Source organism: Typopeltis vanoorti, chromosome 8 (assembly GCF_054136105.1).
Source record: "Typopeltis vanoorti isolate ZY-2024b chromosome 8, IOZ_Tvanoo_1.0, whole genome shotgun sequence".
Taxonomy (NCBI): domain Eukaryota; kingdom Metazoa; phylum Arthropoda; class Arachnida; order Uropygi; family Thelyphonidae; genus Typopeltis; species Typopeltis vanoorti.
Window position 1 is genome coordinate 27289585 of NC_143556.1, and position 15116 is coordinate 27304700.

General features: G+C 35.4%; 1 protein-coding gene across 2 annotated transcripts in view; it reads right to left on the reverse strand.

The window, feature by feature from the left end:
- The window catches only part of LOC150103869 (ATP-binding cassette sub-family A member 2-like), a 975482-nt gene that overhangs the window by 619307 nt on the left and 341059 nt on the right, over positions 1-15116 (reverse strand). For both annotated transcript variants that reach the window (XM_090397162.1, XM_090397161.1), the window contains exon 19: positions 6955-7137. In XM_090397162.1, coding sequence (XP_090253288.1) covers positions 6955-7137 — 183 coding nt within the window. The remainder of the gene's footprint in view (positions 1-6954; positions 7138-15116) is intronic.

Consider the following 15116-nt stretch of genomic DNA (forward strand, 5'->3'; position numbering starts at 1 on the left):
GTAACATTATGCACCTCCTTTTGTAAAGGTTGCATTACTGTGTATCACGGTGATGGTACTGGATTGCAGAACATTGATAAGACTCGGAACTTGGGGATAATGGTGGACAAAGAGTTTAAGTAAAGAGGCCATATTGCACAAGTTGATAAAATAGCTCAAAGGATTACTTGGATGTTGGAAAACGTGCTAAAAAGTAAAGATAGGGAAATTATTATCCCTCTTTATAAGGCTCTTTATTCGGTCACATCTTGACTACTGTGCATAGATTTGGTCACCTGGTTTTTTCTTGGAGATCATGAGGTGATAGAAAGGATTCAGAGATGAGTGACTAAACTGATGACAGGTCTGTGGAATGGTCCCTATGAGGATAGGTTGGTGTGTAGTTAGAAAGATTAGTTGATAGGCTGAAAAGGGGGACATGATAGAAACTTATAAAGAGATTTTATAAAATTCATGCAAAGGAAATTTTTCAATATATGACAAATAGAGAACTAGGGGTCATTTGTGGAAATCGTGTAAAAGTGCAGTTAGTAAGGGTGTGTGGGGGACTAGACTCTTTACATGGAGAGCGGTGAATGAGTGGAATGGATTGCCAGAATTAGTTTCGAGTTCCCTGACAGTGAATGAGCTTAAGGAGAGGTGTGATAAGTTTTATATAATATTAGTTTGGGTCTCCCATGATGAGTCTATGGATTTACATGGAGATACCATAAAATAATAATAATAATTCAGGAAATAAAAAAGTGAAAAGTAGATGATATGGTCATAACAGAAACAAAAAAGAAAGGTAAGGGTTTCAAAATGATGGGTAAATATTAATAATTGTGACCCGTTAGAATAAAATGGTATATATGCCATATATGTACTATCCATATCCTTGGGATTTTAGTTTGTCATCATTTTTGATATATTACAGTGGATGAACAGAATTTCACAGGCTTCATTAAATTTGCACCCATACCAAGTTTTGGAGTGATGTTATGAACAGGTGCCTTTCCTGTTCTTGTGGAGTATCTTGTATAGAGTATCCAGGGCATGATCAGAAAAGCCAGACATACCATAATTATTAAATTTACACGTTGTTGTGTTCCTTTTTCTGGATAAAAACTGTGCATCTGGTTTTGCTTATCTTGTATAAGTCAGGGCAAGTTATACATGCATTAGATTTGGTACATTCTAGGGTGAGCCAGAAAAGGAAGTAAATCCTAGGAAAAGATAATTACTTCTTTAATTTTGCAGTAGGTTTAAAGATTACATATAGCCTTAATGCTATGTAACAAGTAGAGTACTAGTTGACCAAATTAGCAATATTTTGGCATTCTGTTCTAATTGAAAAATCTCACTTCTTTTTCTGATGTGTATGCTCCATATTATTATTATTCAGCTACTCCATGAAGTCATAAGACTCATTGAGGAAGGCTTGTCTCAGACAACACAAAGTTTATCATACCACTCTTTAAACTCATTCACTGCTCATGCCCTCATTACCCTATCAGACTATTACTACTTTCTTGATCACCAAGTGTCCACCTGTAACTTCCAGGGATGGCCCCTTGTCTTTGTTCCTTCCTTCTACTTTATGAAAGAACCCCCCAGTTTCAATCATGCACATCTAGGCAGCTTAAATGTCTCAATCATATTGCCTCTCCTTCTTCTATCCACCAAACTCTGAGGGCTGCAAGCCCTCAATCTATCCACATAGCTAACATTGTGCAGTCCTGATATCATTTTTGTTATCTACCTTGTACCTTCTCCAAGGTTAATATATTACCTTCAAATCTCAAGGACCAAATCTGAGCACAGTAATGCAGATGTGATTTAATCAGGGTTTTATATAATGGAATCAACACTATTCTATTTCTGTTGGCCATCAAGGTTCTCAATATTGCAGCAATCCTCTGGGTTACCTTCACCAGCCTTTGCAATATGCCTCCTAAACTTCAAGTTTCTATCAATCATCAAAAAAAAAAAAAATGGTACTAGAGGAGATGGAGGAGACAAAGGGTCCTTTGTCTCCTCCATTTCCTCTAGTACCATTCCTCCAACAGAATATGCAGCCTTCCATCAATGAATCCTAAACTTCAAGACCTTACATTTAATTGCATTAAACTGATATCTGCACTACTTTGCCCATTTGATTTAAATACTTCTGAAGGGTTACCACATCAGCACCTATTACTAAGAACCCTTCTCAGCTTCACATTATCTGTAAACAACTAAATAACCCCAAGCAATCCACTGACAATGTCACTGATATAAAGATTAAACAATACAGGTTCCCAGTACAGAACACTGTGGAACCTCTCATGACCTTATGCTTCCTTGTATCTTTCTAATATGGTTATTCAGCTCCTGGAAGGTGCCATGTTAGAACATCAGTTCTTTTTTAGTTATAATCTGAACTGTTTATACAACGATCTAGTTGAGTGCCACAAACTTGTTCCAGTTGTAATTTGGGCTCTGAAGACACTGGTTAGAAAAATATTAGTAAGTTCAGAAAATTAATTATATTTTTTTCTCTTGTTGTTGTTTATACCAAGAAGCACTGTTATGAATAGCCAACAACATAGCCTGTACCATATACCCCCCTTGAGCAGGGAACGAACAGAATTCATTTATTATTATTATTATTATTATTATTATAATAAATTTTGTCCACTCCAGAATTCATTTCACTCCTCATTCCATAACTGCAAGCTATCTCCTGACCTTTTTATAATCACCAGCCCTGTAGTTGTAAACAAATTCCTTCCTCACAGAAGTACTTATATGGCTAGCTACCACCCAGGTGATCACTTCATGGTCACTCTCACCAAATGGAGTGATGTTCAACATTCCACTTATAACAGCATCCTCTGATGAGATGATAATTACCTTTACACACTACCTAAAGTAATTGACTCTCAAACGATTGAAAAATTCATTCTCCCATATGCCATCTCTTCACTCCAGTGTACTCCTTGATTAAAATCACTTCTAAAAATTCTCCTCTTCTTATATCCTACTTATTTGCATGTACATATCCTTCTCACTATCCTCCACACAGCCAGGTCTATATCAATATCCAAATAAATGAGTGAAAGGCCATTGAAAGTTGCTGTTGAAAAGGTAAGTTTCACTTTTGCACTAAAGTAGAGATTTTATCATCATCAAATTCCTGACATGTACCCTCAAGGGGTGTACAGGATATGATAGTACTACATGAAAAATTTACATCATTACTAACTTCCTATCTACAATTTTCCTCCAAATCAGTTTGTTACTTGTCAAGACTCCAACATTATCAGATCTTATATTTCTATCGTCTAAGGCACTTTGTACCGTATCAATCCACCTATATCTTGGTCTTCCTCTGGGTCGTTTTCCTATCAACCTGACAGAGAACAATTGTTTTGCTAATTTTTCCTCACCCATTCTGTTTAAATGACCATACCACCTGAGATTAGCTCTGCTAATGCATTCCTGGATGCTGACAAATGTCAAGTTTTTAATATGATATTGCCATTGATGCCATCAGTTCATGCATCTAATCTTTCTCAGGACTCTCATATCTGCGGTCTCTAGTCTTTGGTTAAGTGTTTTACTTCTGACCCAGCTCTCAGATCCATAAGTTAAAACTGGTTTGAACACTGTCTTGTATACAGCTAATTCAGTGTTCAGACTAATTTCTCTCTTATTCCATATGAATTTATTCAATTGACTTCCTACCATACTGCTTTGTTGATTCTGTTGTCTATTTCCATATTTAATTTACCATCTTCACTAAAAATCGTGCCTAAGTAGCTGAAATGTTTTATTTGTTCCACAGGTTCCCCGTTCACAACACAGTTGACATTTTCAACAATTCTACCTTTTTTCATTGTCTTTGTCTTTTTAATGCTCACCTTCATACCATATCCATTACAACAGTTATTCAATTTAGTCAGGGAATCTTGCAGACTTGTAGCGGATTTATTTACAATTATAACATTGTCCGCATAAAGCAAAGGGCTGACATATTAATTACTTAAATTTCATAATTTTTGTTCCACTGTATATATATTATGTTCGTATAACTAAAGATGTATTTAACAGTTTTTTTTAAAAAAAAGTCTTGTTTGTAATTACAACACAAATGTTAAAAAATAAATACCTTTATAATTATTCGTGCTTGAATGAAATATTCTTTTAACTTCTAAACTGCCTTTTCCTAAAGGTAGTATGCCAGTATTACTAAAATTTAAAAGAGGTATGCACATACTGAAAGTTTCGGAAACACTGCCCTATGTAATTTATTAATGGTCCAAGTACACAGTCCTGCTGCACAATGCCAGTAACCTGCATTCTCCTGGATTCTACCTTGATATATACTACTGCACACTGCTGTTTTTTATCAGCAGTGTGCAGTAGTATATATCAAGGTAGGACACTAAAACATACTACTATCTAAAGAATGTAGCCAATCAGCTACATTCTTTACTGTCTCGCTCCAATTTACACAACAAAGTTCAATGTGTGTGTGTGTGTGTGTGTGTGTGTGTGTGTCCTGTCAAACTCCTTGCAAAGCCTAGTAGTATAATGATGTTTCCATTTCTGTAAATCCATTCACCAGCTACTTTATTACAGAAAGGGAGAAAAGCTGTGATGTCTCCCAAAAAATGCAGCTAAGAGATCTTGGAGTGATAGTAGATAAGGATCTGAAAGTTAGGGGACACATTGCCAAAATTATGAGGACAACACAAAGACTTCTGGGAATGATGCAGAGGACAATGACTTGTAGAAATAGGGAGATTTAATTAGGTCACACGTGGACTACTGTGCACAGATTTTGTCACCTGGTTTTCAAAAGGACGAAGAGGGGTTGGAAAAGATCCAGAGGTGACTGACTAAGGTAGTTTCTGACCTCTAGAATGTCGAATATGAGGAAAGGTTGAGAAGATGCAATTTACAGAGTCTAGTGGATAGGAGGTTGTTATAGGATCAATGTTGAAGTGGTTCTATAGAAAAAAACAGTGGGAGATCAGGAGAGAACCAGAGGTCATCCCTAGAAGCTGTATAAGGAGGGTGTGAGTAGGGGAGTGAGAAGCAGGTGTTTTGCATGCAGATTGGAATGCCTGGCCTGAGAGTGTGGGGTCTGCAGAAAATTTGGGTGTGTTTAAGGCATGGTATGATGAACTGTGTGTATGATAGAAGGACCTCCTAGATGAGTCTTTCACTCCATGGGGTTATTATTACCCTAAGACCTGATGGAGTCAAAGACTCATAATAATAATTCCTATCTAACCATTCCTGAATTCTACCCCTAACTAACTTTTCCTATACTATAACCCACAGTCCTGTAATAATGACTTGTCTTTGAGCCTATGTAATGAAATTATTTTCTAGTGCTGGGACTGACAACCTGGTTATTGGGAACTGTCTATTTTCTTGCACGTTCTTGTAATACACAGGCAATATCCCATGTAATCAAATAGCAGTGTACACACTGAGATTTTGTAATATCCTAAACACCTCCACTTTACTTACCTCTATTCTTATACTGGTCTCCATCACATTAATCATTGCATCATCTCTACCTGGAAAATGCATCTTTGCAAAGTGATCACTAAGCAATTCCATTTCTTCTGCTTCTTATGACTCCTGCTCTCCGAATTCATTAAAGTTCTCCTTCTGTAAATTACTCTTGTCATGTGATGAATAAAATAGTGTTTGGGATATTTTTTTGGGTCCACTTATATCTCCAAATCTGTATTTTGCATTTGCTATCATATGACAAGAAATATGCTCATCATATTTCTTGTCTGTGCTTTGTACTGATACTGAGCACACTTGTCATATTTCTCCATATATTCCTTTCAAATTTTAATTTCTTTTAGTAGTGCCAGTTTAATACTAATATAAGGATTATAATAACTCTTCATAAGGATTATCCCACTATAAATAAAGCTTTGTAATAATCTACTGGTGGTGTGGTTAGCCGACTGGCTATGCGCTTCGCAACTATATGCCTGGAAAAGAAGTGTCCTGGGTTCAATTCCCATTGCCGACGTGAGGAGCTTCGGATCTTTCTCAGACATAGCCAAGTTAGCCAGTCTTGGGCATGGACTGCAGGGTTTTTCTCCTCAATTTATCTGGGGTTTTACATTCCACAAGCAGGCAAACCGGCCTTGAGAACTCAACTCTTCTACAGACATAGGATACACAGGGAGGCATAGGGCTAAGCTAACCACCTTATCCTAGTTGCGATTAAATGAATAGAAAACCCTCGACACTGCAAGGTAAAAGAGGGGGGGGGAGGAAGAAGAAGAAAAATATAATCTACTGGTTTCTGGTTTCCAGGATTTAGTGAAGACGAAAAGGTGCAGGTGGACACAATGGCAGCAGATCTGTCAAATGAAGATACACAAAGTTTGGAGTTAAAAATAAAAACTGACTGATAAGATGAAATATGACTGAAACATATAACTTTCTATTGCATATAACATATAATTCCTCCTGCTGCATAGAAGTAGGAGGAATTTTTCAGTATATTAGAGAGAGAATGCAGGGGGGGGGGGGGCAGGACAATACCTGGTAGTTGAGTAAATGTATAGTTAGAAAGGATGTTAAGACTAGATTTTTTGTTAGTAGAATGGACATATGAAATGGGTTACCAAAGGTGGCTGTGAGTTTATTTTCAGTGAAAGAGAGAGGTAACACAAGTAGTGTGTGAATAATAGTCAGTGTGATAATTCCAGTAATGAGTCTTCAGGAACCATGAAGATATCAGATAATAATACTTACTAAACGTGGTAACCACTACAGAAGTTACATATTCAGAGTGTTTAACTAAACATACATATTATGCATATTAGAAAATGTTTTCTGAAGTTTTTATTAATGTTTAAAATAACAGAAGAGGAAAAATCATATGAAGGTTAATATTAAACAAATTCTATGTATTTAATAACATCAGTACATTTATCTGAAACATACATGTTCTGTTTGCCATTGCACATGCCTGGTCCTGTTCAATAACAGATAATCGCCAGTGATGGCTTTTTAGTAATCTGTGCCAGCAACTGCTTAAGCAGTTACATTCGACATCAGCTCTTGGCACGCCAAACCAATAACTCTTGGTGAAAGGGAAATACCATGGTTTAGGGAGCCCATATGATCCTACAGAAAAGTAAACAATCATTTACAAACATCACATTTTAATAGTATTTACACTTAGATAGCCAGAAAGAATATTTATATGCATCTTAATAAACAAAGATAAAAATTGTACAAGATAATAAAAATTGTATATACAAGATCATAAAAATAACATCAAGAAAAGAATAAGTAGCATAGACAAAGCATCTATTCATACAATAAAAGTTAGCCATCAAACTATTTCCCCTTCATTCTATTTGGTTCTCTTCAAGCTAGAGAAGCTCATCAAGAGTAACTGCTGATAATTTCTCTGCCTCTGAGTTGGGGAAAAGTCATCCAAATGTCCAAAAATTGATCTTTTGTATGGAATGTGAAGTCTTAAATCACAATGATTGAGTCTAGCTATTGAAATCTACTCAGAAGCTACTCTTATGGTATGCTTTCTATCTTTTGCCCTTATTCTTTGGAATTAAGAGTCCAAACAGCTGATGCCAGCGTATTACATCTATTAACTGCATTGTGCTTTTCTGACCAGTTTGCCGGTTTTGCAGGATGAAAAGGTCTGCCACCTCCACAAGAAACCGGCTAACTCACCATCACTTGAAAACCCTATAAAAATTCAGTACATAACAGACAGATCCTGTCCAACCAAAGGGCATCATTAGAACTGACTGAAGTACGATAGATGTGTCTCCTTTGCAGCTGAATCACAAGGTTTCTCTCAGGTTGCTCTCTCACAGTACACAGATGACTCTTTTAGATTTCCCCACCACTGCTGCACCTAAAGATTATTCCAATTCATGGATAAATATCATGGCAAGTGTTATATTACCTTCCAAACACTCAACATTTTATGTACCCCTTTAATTTTTTACAAAAAGATATAAGAATCTCAGGGTCTTAATGCTATTTCTTCAGGTGTGCTGAAGTTTAGTACTCCAGAGTTGGCTCCTTTGTATCACCTTTTCATTCTTTCCTATTCCAGTGGTATCTAATCTATTCTGCAGCCTGGAAATTAATCCACATTCAATCTCTTCCTATGATAGGTGACCAATCTTTGCCATCTAATTACCATTCAATTTCACTCACATCAGTTTTTGTTTAAAATAAAGGAACAGAACCATTAACACTCAAATTCTACGCTACCTTGAATTACCTTTCAAAGAATAAACAAATGCCACTATGCATTCTATTGCTGTCAAACAAAAAACCTACCACAATGAGAAGATTTTAAAGGAATTAAAAGGAATTCCTTTAAAATTAAAAGGAATTAAAAAGAATAAAGAACTACACTACCAGAACTTGCACTCAATGGTTCTGAATCCAAGATAATCGGAAAAATTCTCAATATATCTCCTGCAACTCCTTTACTTAAACAAGATTTCATGAATACAATCACATTGCCTTACATTAAGAGCGTCACAGACAAAGTGGCTGTATTGCTCCATGAGTATAACATAAAAGTGGCTTTTTTACCTTTACAAAAAATATCAAGATACCCAAATCCACCAAAACTTCCACCTCACCCCATGAAAAAAGCAGGTGCCTATGAGATTCATTGCTCCTGTGGCATTTGTATGTAGGCCAGACAGCAAAGTTGGGAGAGATCCACATGTCTGAACACATAAAGACGCCAAAAAAAAAAAAAAAAAGAAGACAGCATAAATCAAGCCTGGCATTACACACAACCACTACTGGACATCAAGTACTTTGGTAACAAACAGAAAGGATCCCTACCCAATGCAATAAAAATCAAGGCTTAATTTAACATCACATTTAATATTAAAGTATGGTCTGCTTTAATCAAAAATTTAACAGCCATGGACCTAGGATATAACATGTGTGATAGATACCACAGGACATGATAGCAACAACTAGCAATGTTCCAACAAGCACAGCAATGAATTTGACATTTGTATTCTGGTTTGTCAATTATATGTTACAGTTGTGAAGTTATCAAAAACATCTAATATGTGTAATTCATTGTTAATAGGCTTTTGTTGTGAAAACTTTTAGGTACCACTATCCCTGATGATGTAAGTTGTACGACTTACAAAACTTATCAGGTTTTAATTGCTTATTTTTATTAAACTCTTTAATTACATTATTAATTATACGAAGAGCCAAAGGTTTCAATTTGGCAACATATAAACTTATTTAAGTTAAGGGATATTACATCCCATATTGTTTCATAGCCGAATAAGAAATTCAAAGAGTTTCATGCCGAATATAGTAAATATATAAAGTTCGGCAAGTCCAAGCGTAAGCAAATACCTGGATAGTGTTACAACTGACCCTTTAGGGAGGAGTTGCCTCAGTGTCCCACTTGGACTCGCCAAACTTTATATATTTACTATATTCGGCATGAAACTCTTTGAGTTTCTTATTCGGCTATGAAACAATATGGGATGTAATATCCCTTAACTTAAATAAGTTTATATGTTGCCGAATTGAAGCCTTTGGCTCTTCATATAATTAATAATCTATTAGGACACCTTCTTGGTATTCTCATAGTAGGGTATATGTAAGTCCTGTTCACTACAAACTTGGTATTTCTAGGTCTACCTACTCACTGATAAGACCTCAATAAAGGTTGAAATCGGTCTGGGTAGTGACCTTCTTTCACTCATAACGTAGAACAGTAATACAACTCCTAGGAGCTGGGTTTCACATTATGGGGAAATATCAAGAATAGTGATCGGAGCTTGCACCACCCTTACCATGAGTGAAAAAGTTTCCAGGTATCTGCTTACGCTTGGACTCACCAAACTTTATATATTTACTATATTCAGCATGAAACTCTTTGAGTTTCTTATTCAGCTATGAAACAATATGGGATGTAATATCCCTTAACTTAAATAACTTTAATTACATAATAATGTAGTCTCAACAACAAAAATTTCCCACAAAACTTAATACCATTTTATTTTTGCAAAAAAGAACCCTTTTCTTCAAATCTTACTTTTCATAAGACTCAAATTTCTATATAAGATCAGATTTGCTTCTTGGAAAACATCTCAGCATTGAAAAAATTTGGTTTTTCTCTTTTGTTCAAGGCATTACTTTATTCCTGAGCAGCTATTAACTCTATACAAATCACAATCCACTCAACCACTGAATAATGTCTTGGCATACCAAACCAAATATAAGACTACCTCAGAAATATTTGACTAGTATACAACAATTAGGTTGATTAATGCCATATCTCCCACTGATTTACTTTCCTCTCTTTCACAAAGAAATGTTTTAGTTTCTCTGTTTGCATTTTCCACAATTATTTTCATGGAAACTTCATTTACATCAATAATTCCCCTTCCCCTACTCTCTCTCTCCTAAATCAGTTAAAATGCATGCAACAACTATTTAATACTCTCTTCACAGTCCAACCCAAAACTTGCAGAGGAAATTTTTCTTCATTTTCATTTAGCCCTTCTACTGATGTCTTCTGGAATCTTCCTTCTTAATTCCTAAGGAGTACAATCTATAGATCTTTGAATCCAGTGTTAAAAATTTTCTTCTATCTTCTCACCTTTTCTGCACATACATAGTACTACAGGTTAAATAACTTCTCATGCATTGGATTACCATGGGAATGCAACAAATCTTAACAAGACATCCAAAATGTCAATTTTAATTAAATTATATCCATTCAAAATGGAGCAATTTCTTTATATCAATTTAGAACATATATTAATTTTGTTCCTAAGAATTAAATTATACCTTAGTTAAACAGAAGTTTAAATTATTATTAATATCCAATCTCCATGGAGTCAGAGACTCATCATGGGAGGTACACACTATTGCACACAATGCTCATCTAACTGTGCCTTAAAATGATTCAATGTGTCTACATTCACAACACACAGTCAATGCATTTCACTCACCAACCACTCTCCATGCAAAGAACCTTCTCCTCACTCCTCTGCTCACATCCTCTTTATACAATTTCCAGTGATGGCGTCTTGTTCTACTCCCCTCTCTCATTCTATGAAAAATCTCTTCCATATCAACCTGATAACTCCCAACTAGCTGATATGGCGCAATCATACCCCACCGCCATCTTCCTCCTATTCAAGAAGCTTTGCAATTTACATTCTCTTAATCTGTCCTTGTAATCCAAATTCCAAAGATCACTGACCACCTTTGTGAATCTTCTCTGGACCCTCTCCAACATATCCTGATCACTATGAAAACCCAGTGACCAGATCTGTGCACAATAATCCACATGAGGCCTGAACAAGGCCTTATACAATGGCATCGTAACCTCTTTATTTTTGCACGTAATCTATTTAAGTCCTCTTTTAGGGCTATAACATCTGCTTTACTCTCCCCAATTTTACATCATATGCAAGCATCTAAATATCACTAGTTAAATCCATTCCAATATCATTGATATACAAATTGAACAAGAACGGTCCCAAAACTGACCCTTGAGGTACACCACTAATGATCTTCCTCTTACAGGATACAACACCCCAATACACAACTTTCTGATACCTATCTGACAACCAGTAAATGATCCAACTCAGGAGTCTCTTATCAAATCCCATTTGTTTCAATTTATTTATTAGTTTTTCATGTGTAGCCTATCAAAAGCTTTTGCAAAATCCAAGTACACCACTGTATATGCAATTCTCCTGTCCAAGATATTCATCCAAGATATTTTTTCAAGATATAAAAGGGATATATATTGAAGTAAAAGGCAGGTGATTATTGATAGTTTATTACTTCTGTCTGGTGTTTCTGACAACTGCTTTTGTGCTCCAAAATGCTGGTTCCAATCCAAAATCATCATCATCATCATCAAATTCCTGACAGTACACTCAAGGGGTGTACAGGATATGATAGTACTACATGAAAAATTTACATCATTACTAACTTCCTATCTACAATTTTCCTCCAAATCAGTCTGTTACTTGTCAAAACTCCAACATTATCAGATCTTATGTTTTAATCGTCTAAGGGACTTTGTACAATATCAATCCATCTATATCTTGGTCTTCCTCTGGGTTGTTTTCCTGCCAACCTGGCAGAGAACATTTGTTTTGCTAATCTTTCCTCGCCCATTCTGTTTAAGTGACCATACCACCTGAGATAAGCTCTGCTAACGCATTCCTGGATGCTGACAATGTCCAGTTCTTTCTTAATATCCTCGTTTTTAATATGATATTGCCATAGATGCCATCTCTTCATGCCTCTAATCTTTCTCAGGACTCTCATGTCTGAGGTCTCTAGTCCAGGGTTTCTCAAACTGTGTTCCGCGGAAGGTGAATAGGTGTTCTGCGAGAAGTTCTGAAATTTGTCATTTTAGTCTTCTAAGCATTTTTTATGAATAAATATTTTAAAAATATTCTGAGGAGAATAATATTCGTGAATATGTCAAAAAACTCAGACCCAGAACACCTAATAATATCTGTGTATCGTTAATTTTCACACATCGAAACCTTTCAACATTTGGGAGAGGGAATGCTGCTGTTTATGACGGGTCATAAAAATTGCCTGCAAACCCATTACACAATTGGTGTCATATCTTCTGTTCTCAAAACTGAAGGAAATGACATCTGTGTAGCAAATGTCAGTGACCAAGCAGCATATTTTTAAGCATGGAAATATTCATGAATTATCGTTAATTTTCACACATCAAAATCTTTCAACAATTGGGAAAGAGAATACCACCATTTATGACCGATCATAAAAATTGCCTGCAAGCTGATTACAACAATGGACGGCATGTTCTCAAAACTGAACGAAATAACATCTGCGTTGCAAATATCAGTGACCAATCAGCAAGGAAGTATAAAGAAAATTTTTCAACTGAAATTGAAGATCAAGGTAGTCTGTATCCGGTTCTCAAATCTACTACTACTGAATACTTTCTTCGCAAGTTCGTATTGCTGTGTGTAAGTGCTTGTTCTGAAACTGGAATGCCGTGATTTTTTTAAAAGTAATAGGAATACAGAGCTAAAATCTGATATGAATAAGAGACAAGGCACTTTGTTTAATTTTGGTATTAAGAAATCTCTTATTCAAGGTGTCTGTGACGGAACAGATAGTGAGTCATCCACCTGAAGCCTACAAAGATCTCCAGGATGTACAAAAGGAAGGGCAAAACTACCAGCATACAGGAGAAAAAGTCTGCATTCACTCGTAAGTACTTATAATAATATTATAAATATATTTCGTGATCAGAATGGGATATGTAAATGAAAATCAGCACAAATTAATTTAATGATGTTTGCCTGAATAAACTACGACATGCTACAACATTTCATTAGTCCAGTGATTGATAACTAATTTAAATGCAATTTATATTTGTCAACATGCCACACCCTATACATAAGTGAACTAATACTCTTTATGATTATGCAATAATTAATTATTAATACTTATGTTAATGTATGAACTTTAAAAACTTTTGGAAAGTATTTATGAGTAAATTTGTTTGGACCGGGCCCTCAGAAAAAAAGAAATCAGCTAACGGCTTTTTATTCCCGTATATAGGGAGTAGGCGAGGTGGCTCTTAAAAAAGAATTCTTCGTACTCTTTAAACTAATTTTATAATTAATATCTGATTTATTTCGAACTGTTTATTTTTTGTTACTGAACATTTTATCAAATCATTCTTATTACAATTGCTTTTACATTATTTGATATGGTTTAGTACTTTTCTTACAAGTTTACTTTTGAGTGTTGCAGTCTGTTTTTACTATTTTGCATTATTCATTTACTTTTATATTATTCGACATTTCTTATTTATAATCTTATTGTTTTTCATACTAAAGTTACCTTTTATAACACAATTCTATTTGTTTTTATTATAGCACTGACAAATATTAGAATTTGAATATTATTGAAAAAAATACCCATGGATCCTTGTTTAAAGACAGGAACTTTAACACAAGGAGGAGCAAGTACTTCTGCTGACACATCTACTCGTATGATTGGAGAAGATATGGAATTGCAAACTGCGGTTTCTTCAAAAGCTAATATTAAAGAACAAGGGTCATCTAAGAACAGACCAAAACGGAAGTACCATGAAAGTTATTTAAATTATGGATTTACGTGTATTGGCAATACACATGCTCCTGATGCAATGTGTGTTTTATGTAATAAAATACTAGTAAACAGTTCTTTGGCTCCAGCTAAACTTCGTAGGCACTTCGAAACGAAACACACTGATTACAAAGGAAAAGATATAAATTTTTTTAAGAGACGACGTGACTCGCTTGAAAAATCTAAACTTCAAATGGCTACAATTGCTACAACTGAAAATGCAACAGAGGCGTCTTTTCGCGTGAGTTACTGCGCTGCAGTTCATGGTGAAGCTCATACAATTGGTGAGATGCTAATTAAGCCTTGTGTGAAAGACACTGTATCATGCATGCTAAACGAGCAGGTTGCTAAAAAAATAGATGCAGTACAATTATCAAATGATACTGTTTCACGCCGCATCAAAGATCTTTCTGCTGACATAGAAAAAGCTAATTCGTCGACTTAGACTTTGCAGTGAATATTCATTGCAAATGGATGAATCTACAGATGTTGCAGGACTCGCTGTCTAGTCTTACTAGTGTTTGTTCGTTACATATTTGATAAAAGTATTGAAGAAGATTTACTCATGTGCGAATATCTACAAGAAAAAACTACCGGAGAAGATATATTCAACTGTATTAATAATTATATTACAAAACAGGAAATTGGTTGGGAGAAGTGTATTGACATTTGTACAGATGGTGCTCAAGCAATGGTCGGAAAGATGAAGGGAGTTGTAACACGTATACTGCAAATAGCCACAAGAGCCACGAAAAGTCATTGTGTTTTGCATAGACAAGCACTAGTAACAAAAAGAATTCCTACATATTTAAAAACTATTTTGGATGAAGCCATAAAAATGATAAACTATGTAAAATCTCGACCACTTCAATCTAGATTATTTAAAATTTTGTGCGATGAAATGGGTAGTGCACATAACGCACTTTTATTACATACTGAAGTGAGAT